Genomic DNA, 10,832 nt, shown 5'->3' with positions numbered 1-10,832 from the left:
GGTAAGAAAAAGCGAAGCTGAAAAAACAAACAACAAAGCTGAATGGAAATCGTCAAACAATGTTAGCACAGAAGCGTAAATTATGGCATCGTCCTTATCCAGGGTGTGAAAAATGACATCTACAGGTAGAAAAATGCTGAACTTTTTCAATTCAAGTCCGTTGCATCGTGCATGCCCATTAATTATTACAGAAATTGTTGCTGTTAATTATTCCTTAATTATTTGATATTTCTTGCCTTTACGTCGGCTGCTGTATTGCCATTTGTATAATATATATTATATATATATATTTGTATACAAGCAGTGTGTAACACCAAAGTTTGCTATGTTTCGGCTTTTTCCTTACGGAGTTGAAAAGTGTTACATGGAATAATGAAGGCTACGTAGCTTGGTGAAATACTACTGAGCTTACCAACACAGCTGTTGATGAATTATGCGGAATTAATATCACGCTGAATTGAACTGCGCTTAGAGGAAAACCAGAAAATATCTCAAGCCTGTATCGAGCCAAAAGTGAGCCCGCTTTTGGTATCAGTTATCGATACTCGGATCGGCCCGTCCACCCGAGTGAAAGTCCGTGAAGAAGTTGACTCGAGTGTATGTTGTTGCTGCTGCTGCACGTGAGGCCGTCATGTCTGTCGAACGTTATGATTTCATTGTGATCGGTGCTGGCGTGCAAGGATCCTTCACTGCCTACCAACTGGCAACGAGGAACAAGAAAACTCTTCTCCTGGAGCAGGTACGTCACTAACTGCTAATGTCTGGACTTACTGACAGCGTGGTCAGATATCACATATCACATATCCCGGCGTCCTTTGACCCTACAGGTGCATCCAGGAAAGACAGCGTACGACAGAGTGGCATTCCCACTACTACAATGACTAAGTAAACAGTAATACAGTTGTGTCTATGTCAGTCGTATGTCAACCCACCCGTTTTCCCTACAAAATGGCTTTATTTAGCCCTTCGTGTTAACAGTTTACCCTATTTAATTAACGTTTATGGAAAAAAATAAATCCTCTTCGGATTGCTGGAGCAGCACAGCAGCAACGCTCGGCAAAACTCGTGCAACATCGGCGTACTACTTCCTGTAGTGGGTAAGGTCAGGCCTTCAAAATAAAAAGCAGGCAGTAGAATACCAATGAGAATGCTTATTTATAAAACAGAATATTTACCACCTTCTAAATACGTTTTTGATAGTATTAGAGCCCTCTAGACATGAAGTAACATCCCTATAGTCGCATTTACACCAATTACCCAACATAGTCGCCATATTAAGATACTAAGACTGGGTAACAGCCCAGCAGTAGTCGGTGTTTTTAACAGGGATTACTGTCTGTTGGGAGATTTTTCACAGCTGTCCAAATGCCACCCGGATGCCTCCCTGGTGAGGCGTTCAGGGCATGCCCAGCTGGGAAAAGACCCCGTAGCAGACCTAGGACCCGCTGGAGGAATGATGTCTCATATCAGACCCCACCCAATTGTGGAAAATGGCTGTTTTTTTGTTTTGTTTTGGTTCTTTTGTCTTTTTTTCTGGTTACGGATTCGCCACAGCAGATCTTTTTGATCCGTATACTGATTTTTGGCTTGAGCCTTTTATATTCTGGATGTCCTTCCTGGCAAATACCAATGATGCTTACTAGTGGAGATTCGAACCCTGGGGGGTCTGCTCCAAAGTCCAGAACTCTAACCACGACAAAGGACCACAGCAGTCATTTTCACTGCTATGGTCATACTAGGTAGTAATGCTCATATCTCTTTTGTGTTTTGAAATGTTAATGATAAAACAATGTTAGAACAAAATATACACATATTTAGGAACGTTTTTTTAAGTGACAGTTAAATAACAGCCTTGGTAGTTCTAGTGTTAAACGTTTGAGTGAATAAGGCTCAATGACTTTCACATTTTCCACCTGAGTGGAAATGTTGTCTCTTTTATAGCTGTGACCTTTGCTACGTGGCCGTTTCACTCCGCTCCCTTCCCTATCATGGTTGGACCATTCTGTCTCTGAAAGAGTCAAAGTTCTGCAAAAGATTTGTCTTGGTACAGTAGGGTGAAAATGTTGCCCCCCTCCCTCATTTGTTATTGTTTTGCATGTTTGTCACACATCAATGTTTCACATCATCAAACTCATGTAAACATTAGTCCACGACAACACAACTCAACACTGTGGAAAAGTCATTGGAAAAGTTGAGATATATACAGTGTGGGAAAAAAAATAAAGCTATTTCTAAAGCTTTGGGACTCCAGCCAACCACAGTGAGAGTCATTATCCACAAATGGTGAAAACATGGAATAGTTGTGAACCCTCCATGAGTGGCCGGACAACCAAAATGACCCCAAGAGTGCAGTGACGACTCAGCCAAGAAGTCACAAAAGACCCCACAACAACATCCAAGAAGTGCAGGCCTCACTTGCCTCAGTCAAGGTCAGTGTTCATGACTCCACCGTAAGAAGGAAACTTGTCAAAAACGGCCTGCATGGCAGAGTTCCAAGACCAAAACCACTGCTGAACAAAAAGAACATTAAGGATGGTCTCCATTTGGCCAGAAAACATCTTGATGATGCCCAAGACTTTTGGGAAAATACTCTGTGGTCTGGCTTTTTGGAAGGTGTGTGTCCTATTACATTACATGAAAAGAACATGATAGCAACAGTAAAATATGGTGGTGGTAGTGTGATGGTTTGCTGCTTCAGGACCTGGAAGACTTGCTGTGATAAATAGAAGCATGGATTCTCCTGAAGGAGAATGTTCTGCATCTGTTGGTGACCTCCAGCTGAAAGCAACATGGGTTCTACAGCAGGACAATGATCCAAAACACACCAGCAAGGCCACCTCTGAATGGCTGAAGAAAACATGTGGAGATTCAAACGCAGGTCTCCCGACTGTGTGACCCACTATGAAAATATTCTAATGAAAAAACAGGAATCCTATTTGTGGAAATGGGCTTATGAATGAACTGAAAGAACCATGCTAAGAGATGTTCCTATTGTATGTACAATGAATCCATTTCAAAGGAAAGTGAAAGTCCTTTTGTCTGTCTTCAGTTCAGCCTACCGCACACTCGAGGGAGCTCCCACGGTCAAACCCGCATGATCCGTAAGGCTTACGAGCAGGACTTCTACACCAAAATGATGAAGGAATGCTATGAGCTGTGGGCCCAACTGGAACGTGAGGCGGGTGCTACTCTCTACAGGTGAGCTTCAGTGCAAGTTTGGAAGAGTTGGAAGAGTTGTCATGTAAACAAGAGCAATGTCATCATCAGCTAATTTGCATAGTTATGCAAACAGAGCGGAGTAAAAACCACCATGCTTGATTTTTGACTGAACCTTCACCCACAGACGAACAGGACTCCTGGTGATGGGACCAGAGAGCAGTCAGAGCTACATGGGCTTTAAGAAGAGCCTGGAAAAGAACAAGAGTCCCATGGTGGTCCTGACCCCTGAGAACTTCAATCAGCACATTCCTAACGTCATCCTGGCTGATGGAGACGGAGCTTTTGTGGACACCACTGCTGGAGTCTTGTACGCAGATCGGGCACTCAAGGTTGTGCAGGTAGGCTGGAAGTGGAAGAGGTAGGGTGACATCCATCCATCTGCTCCCCCTTACCCAGATCAGGTTGTGGGGGCAGCAGTCCCAATAGGGAAACCCCTTCCCTGTAGACTGTGTACCGTACTAAAAACTGTATTTGTTCTTTTACCAGGATCAGTTTCAGAAGTTGGGTGGTGTCATTAAAGACCAAGAGAAGGTAACGGACATCAAACCCGGTCCGACTGTGACGGTGACAGCTTCTGCTGGAGTTTACCGAGCCAAGGGTGTTGTGATCACGGCTGGACCTTGGGCTAAAACATTGCTGGCCCACGTGGGCGTACAGCTCCCACTTCAGGTAAGAAAATGTGAGGCAAATACGATTTTGTGGATCACTTGAAGACAATATATCATTAGACCGTATCAATGATTGATAATACCTTCTTTACATACTGTAACGATCAGGAAAATATGAAGAATAAACCTTTGGTAACGACTAGGGCTGACCCAAAGTTGAAGAGCACAGCCTCCAAAAGGCTGGCAAAATGTTGGCTTGAATGTCATGATCTCTTGATGGCTCATGGACGTCAAGTGGTAGACCCCCAAAAATGAGTATCCCATTGGCTGTCCGTCAAGACATGGGACCACCCTCGGCCCATATGAAGGTTACTAGTGCGGAGTGCAGTCCAATAACCACCAGACACCATCTACCAGAGAAGATTTTAAGAACAAAAAAAGTCTTCAAAGGCCTCATCTCCTTCAAGGCCATAAAATTAGGCATTTGGGATTTGCAGGAGAGCACCAAAGATGGGACATTGAAAGTTTTAATTCTCCCTTGATGGTCCTGATGGTTTCCAATGTTACTGGCATGACAAGGAGATCCCAGTGGAGAGGGCGCCATCATGATCCTTCAGTGGAACAATGGAGCTTCAGGTTGTCCAGGGGCGTCAAACGGCAGCCGGCTATGTGGAGATGTTGCAGGGGGCATCCCTCATGACTGAAGGCCCTGGTCTGTGTGGTAATGACTGGATTTTTCAACACTTCACAAAGAACTTCCTCCAGAGGAATGATGTCACTCTTTTGGACCATCCTGCGTCTTCCCCTCATCTAAATCCAATGGAGAACATTTGGGGATGGATGGCAAAGGAAGTTCATCATATACATCAGTTCCAGACAGTGGATGCCCTCCGTGAAGCCATCTTCTCCACCTGGACCAACATTCCCACAAGCCTCCTAGAAACACTGGCACCAAGCATACCCAAAGCAACGTTTCACCTCATTAACAACATGGTTATTTTTCTACATTTTATTTCTATTTCAGAGGATTTCAAGGATTTTTGGAGCTTCTTTCTCACTCCCAACAGTGCAAAATGTTCATTCTTGCAATTTGTCAACAGCACATTTTGACCAGGTTACATTTATTATATTTATTGATTTCAGACAAATAGTTTTTAATATTAACAAATTGAATATATTTTTTACTTTATTTTATTTTATTATATTTTTGGAAAACCTGTTTATGGCCTTAATAAATACACTTTTTGACATTATCAGAGTAAGGTCAATAAACAGTAAATGTGTGCCCAAGGGAACCTTGAGGAGTCCAGTGTCTGTCTCACCCAACACTGACACCTGGTGGCCAATGAAGAACACTACAGTCACAATTTTTTGTTTCTTCTTCTGCCCTGTGTTTGTGTTTAAGTTCAATTAGTTAGACATCATTTAGCCATTGTTATGCTTGAAAATGCTTCATTTTGGCCAAGAATAAGTAGCTTAGAGCTTTAAGCTTAAATAGCATATTTTTTTTACTCACAATAGGTCGTATTCAACCAGGAAACTGCTCATTTATAAAATAATTCAGAAAAATCCTACTATAGCGAAACAGTGATAATGGCACCAGAGAGACGACTGTAAATCATACTGTAGGTATTACAACTCAACACGTGTGGAAAAGTCATTGCCTCCCGTTAGAACTTAAATGAGATGAGTTGAGATATAGCAGTGTGGAAAAAAAATAAAGCCATTTCTAAAGCTTTGGGACTCCAGCCAACCACAGTGAGAGCCATTATCCACAAATGGTGAAAACATGGAACAGTGGTGAACCCTCCATGAGTGGCCGGTCTACCAAAAATGACCCCAAGAGTGCAGTGACGACTCTTCCAAGAAGTCACAAAAGACCCCACACTGTAGGTGATGTTCTGTGAGATCTACGGTAATGTCATTTACTTGTCAGTAGCACCACGCCATAGCCTTCTAATTAGTTCAGATAACAGCATGCATTTTATTGGCTGCTTGACAATGTTGATGGAACCAGACATGCTGAAGCTGATGCTGTTGTTGGCTCCAGGTCGTTCGTATCAATGTGTGCTACTGGAAGGAGAAGATAGCAGATACGTACCATGTGAAGAAACGCTTTCCCTGCTTCTTGCTGACCGAGGGAGACGAGGCTAAGCATCACATCTACGGCCTGCCTTCCAACGAATACCCTGGTCTGATGAAGGTAGGTGGATGAAGGAACAGCATAGTCACGGTAAGAGTTGTTACAAACCTCAAAGCCCAGGGGTGTCCAAACTCCTCCAGCGTGGGTCACACTGAAAAACGACAGGATGAAAAGGTCACTTGGATACTTTACATGTAAAGCAAGCCCTGGCAATATGCTCAAATGCTAACAAAAACAGCCTCTATCTGAAGCTTTTGTAATAGTCGTCAGTAGTGAAGAGGTTTTTATGTGGGTGCAGATTTGCTACCATAGCGGCACCGAGACGGACCCCGACCAGAGAGACAAGCTGACGGACAAGTCTGATATTGAAATTCTTCAGCGCTACATCGCTCGCCATGTCCCTGGACTCATCCCTCAGCCCGCTGTGGTGGAGAGCTGCATGTACACGGTAGGTAGCCATGATCCAGAAGATGTCATCAGTGTGATTTCATACACGTTTGTCACTCAATCCAACTTTTGTAGATCTTATATAACATCATTGGTGAGCAGTCAGGGCCTGTGAGGCCTTCTCTGCTGGCCTAAACGTGCGTTTACAAAATGATGTGTATTATTTACTCAGGATGTGAGTCATTTCTATAAAAGCAATCTTCACTCGCTAAATGTACTGCAAAAAAGGCCAGTAAGGATAATTCATAATGCCGCCTACAGAGAACATACTAACTCCTTATTTCTAAAATCACAAATACTTCAACTTGCTGATATAGTTCATCTTCAAACAGCTAAAATAATGCATAAGGCTAAAAATAACCAATTAGCTAAAAATGTCATCCAATACTTCTCTACAAGAGAGGAGAAATATGATCTCAGGGAAGAAGTACATTTGCTAGGACTACGTTATGCTAGCCATAGCATTTCAGTATGTGGAATCAAACTATGGAATGGATTGAGTAAGGAAATCAAACAATGCACAACGATGAGCCAATTCAAGAAACAATACAAGCAGTTGATGTTTGCTAAATACAAGGATGAAGAGTCTTGAACCAGTCATGATGTGCTATATATATCACTATATTGACACGCACTATGGTACCCATTATGGCATTGGATGCTCATATCACCCAGTACTTTGGTACGGGACAAAAAAGAAAAATTTAAAAAAAATGTTAAAAACTAAAAAAAAATTAACAAAAATTAATAAAATATATTAATAAATAAAATAAATTTGCTAAATACAAGGATGAAGAGTCTTGAACCAGTCATGATGTGCTATATATATCACTATATTGACACTTACTATGGTACCCATTATGGCATTGGATGCTCATATCACCCAGTACTTTGGTACGGGACAAAAAATAAAAATAAAAAAAAAATGTTAAAAACTAAAAAAAAATTAACAAAAATTAATAAAATATATTAATAAATAAAATAAATTTGCTAAATACAAGGATGAAGAGTCTTGAACCAGTCATGATGTGCTATATATATCACTATATTGACACTTACTATGGTACCCATTATGGCATTGGATGCTCATATCACCGAGTACTTTGGTACGTGACAAAAATAAAATAAAAAAAAATGAAATTATATTAGGAAAGCAGAAAATGAACAAATGTAACAGTTAGTGATTGTAAAAGTACCAGATGGAGGGGTAGGATTTAATAAGCTTTGCTTCTTCCTACTCCTTTTGGACATGTGGAACTGTGAACTGATTATGGGATGCACCAATTGTAATCTGATGCACGTTCAAATGAAATAAAACCATTACCATTACCATTAATATTTCTCATATTTGACTTCCCAGGTGACACCTGATCAACATTTTGTGCTGGACCGCCACCCTGCACACGCCAATATCGTCATTGGTGCAGGATTCTCAGGTACAACAAATATGAAATCATTCTTCTCATTGGGAATACATTTGTTGACATTAGCATGAAGCAGCACAAGCATAGACACTCCAGCATACACACTACCGACACTTGAAAACACCTGAACTATGTCAGCGCTCCAATTAAAGATGGTGGCATGAGGCTGATGTATAAGCGGGTCATGTTTGAGGAGCCGTGGCAAACGGAGGACGACCATACAGTCACAGCTGTTTCCTGTTTGAATATCAGTAAAAGAATATGCTTCTTTAAGCACGTTCTTGTGCTCATTCAAAGATGTGACACTATGTAGTATTCTACACTGGTCACTAGGTGTCAGTAATGTTACTGTAATGTTGAGTGAGACACACAAGCACCAGTCTTGATTGCCAGAAGAATATTGCGACTTTGAATGATCACAGTGAGCACAGTGATCCCTAATAAAATACTTTTTCTGCAGTAATCCATGCCAAACTAAAACTCAACCCCTGGTGTCACTTCATTTACAGAAATGACTTGTTTTTCTTTTATTATGTTTACTATATTGGATAATAGGTGTGTAAAGATGACTATAGGGGTGTTATTTCTTGTCTAGAAGGCTCTGTTTAGAAGGTGCTGGATACCAATTCTAGTTGGAGCAGGACATTTATGGATCCATTCATGGGTCTTCTCTCAGCTCCTACTTAAAGAGCAAGGTGTGAAAGAAGTGCTGAAACATTCAGACAACAGAGTGTCGTACATTTCGAGTGTTCCTGAAGTTTCACCTGAAAGCTGAACATGCTGAACTCGAGTGAGTGGTGTAGTCGGGGTGTCTAATAAGGTGTGATATATAGCATCTACTCTTATTCGCTCGTTCCTCCAGGTCACGGCTTCAAGTTTGGACCCATGGTTGGCAAGCTGCTGTGTGAACTCAGCCTTGGAGAAGTGCCTTCCTATGACCTCTCACCTTTCCGAATCAGCCGCTTTCAGACAAACATCAAGTCCTCTTTATAGATGTTTGGCAGATCATATCTTCTGTGATTTGAAGTCACAGAAGATACGAGAGTATCATGCAACCACGTATGATGAAGCTTGCAGCATGCTGTAACAACAACAATAAAAGAGGGAAAGTTTTTGTTGAGATCCACAATTTATTCACCATCAGCAACATATTTTCTCAAAAGCGACTAGCGACAAATGTAGCCACTTTTTCTGGCGTTGTTAGAGTTTTTTTTGGTATTTGGGGACTCAAAAGTGAAAGCACGTATTGTTCTGCATTTTGTGTTCTCACTCAGCAACAGCGGGTGTTGTTGACAAGTCCGCCCTGCCCAAAGATAGTCAAAACCGGGATGCCGCGGGGTGGTGATCTCAAAGGCAAATGTTTCTTTTCATTAAGACTGGATAAAATATGAGGGCGTGATTATATTGTATTGTTAGCTTATCGATACTCTTAACTTGTACAATAAACTGGATTAGCTTACAATTGTTGGGGCAAATGTGAGTAATTGATATGTCTACTGTATTGCTATGTTTATGTGATGCTGTGTTGCTATTACATATATTCACCGGAAGAGTGTGCTACTCACCAACCACAACGACATATGTCATATGGCATTAACATAGTATAAACACAGCATAATCGGTCATTCGCTGTTCAATTGTGCCAATTAAAAATAATGTAAATAAATTGAAGTTATTTTATTTTCATGAAATTAATTAAAGTAATAACCACGTTTATTTGTTATTACTGAAGGTAATTAAGGTGTTTTTACTCACGTTTTGTCTCTCCTTTCAGCATTTCACAACATAGTATGCATATTTTGACGATGACGTCATCTAGCCACGACTAGCGACTTCTAGAACAGCCAATAGCACCTTTTCTTACTGAAAGGCTACAACAAATCGGTGCTAATAAAGCAATGAGTTCATAGATAACAGTAAATATAACATTAATGAAGTACTTCATCGTTTCATAAATTTCATCTACACGGACACGATGTTTAAGGTGACCTGTAACATAAATTTTAAATAAACCGTCTGAAAACGATGACGTCATCGTCACGTGAGCAGAGGTGCGCTTGGGCTACAAGCCAACGTAATACTTCAATATTTTCACTGGTATGACTCACCCCAGTCGACATTATCCCAATAATATATCGTCTCATACCCCCAAATGACTCACAGGAGTAATTATACTTCTTGTGCAAGTCGACCAAGCAAGCTGACAACAGAAATATGCGCATGCGTTCTTTCCTCAGTAGTTTGATATGTCACGTGGCTGTTTAGAGCGCCACATGTAGGTGTGGCGTGTGTACTACATCGTTTTCACCCAGTCATCCAGTCGTTATGGATGCAAGTATTGTATTTTTAAAATAATGTTTTGGGGTGTGTGTGCTATACTATGATGCAATAGCAAGTACAAAAGTCACAGAGACATTGGAAAACAATCACCACTTTTTTTTTATTTACAATATATTAAAACTGTAATGCAAAATTTATCACAAGAGGTCAATTTGTTCATAATGAAAATAAAGCAACTATTTTCAAAGCTAGCATAAATCATAAACATTTATATATATATATATATATATATATAAATAGTGTGTGCAGTCAGTAAGTTATGTACGCTGTGTTTGTCGTTTGACACTCCAATCTTGGCTCATAAAGTCTGAAGCACAATTCAATGTTGACTGCATAGACAAAACCAAAAAGCATTTCTACAAACTCAGGAAGGCTTTGCTGTTTAGAGCTCAGATGCTGTTTTGACCTCTCGTGGACTTGATAAGTGGCTAGGGAATATTTGTCCGTGCTGCTGGGAACATGTAAGCCGCAAGACCACACAGGGAAACTGACAACGGAAGCTTGGAGATTTGTTTGTTTTGCATGAAAACAAAACAAGCACATGTTGCAACTTGAAAAGATTGTGTCTGATTGTGCTGGTGAAAGTCAACATTCCCATTGGCAAAACCAATTAACACCAGAAATAATACAACTTAACCCTCATTCAGGGGC

The 10,832-nt window shown here is 40.9% G+C and overlaps 1 protein-coding gene across 1 annotated transcript; it reads left to right on the top strand.

Annotated features, from left to right (window-relative positions):
* The first annotated feature begins 553 nt into the window (after nucleotides 1-553).
* On the top strand, nucleotides 554-9,361 carry pipox (pipecolic acid oxidase). Its single transcript, XM_058079161.2, has 8 exons — nucleotides 554-739; nucleotides 3,050-3,198; nucleotides 3,344-3,557; nucleotides 3,706-3,888; nucleotides 5,878-6,030; nucleotides 6,269-6,418; nucleotides 7,778-7,853; nucleotides 8,704-9,361. The coding sequence occupies exons 1-8, from the start codon at nucleotides 632-634 to the stop codon at nucleotides 8,832-8,834; spliced, it is 1,164 nt and encodes a 387-aa protein (XP_057935144.2). The 5' UTR covers nucleotides 554-631; the 3' UTR covers nucleotides 8,835-9,361.
* The last annotated feature ends 1,471 nt before the right edge of the window (nucleotides 9,362-10,832 follow it).

This window comes from Doryrhamphus excisus, linkage group LG8 (assembly GCF_037039965.1).
Source record: "Doryrhamphus excisus strain RoL-2023G ecotype Guam linkage group LG8, RoL_Dexc_Guam_v1.1, whole genome shotgun sequence".
NCBI lineage: Eukaryota > Metazoa > Chordata > Actinopteri > Syngnathiformes > Syngnathidae > Doryrhamphus > Doryrhamphus excisus.
This window is presented reverse-complemented; position numbering and strand designations above follow the sequence as displayed.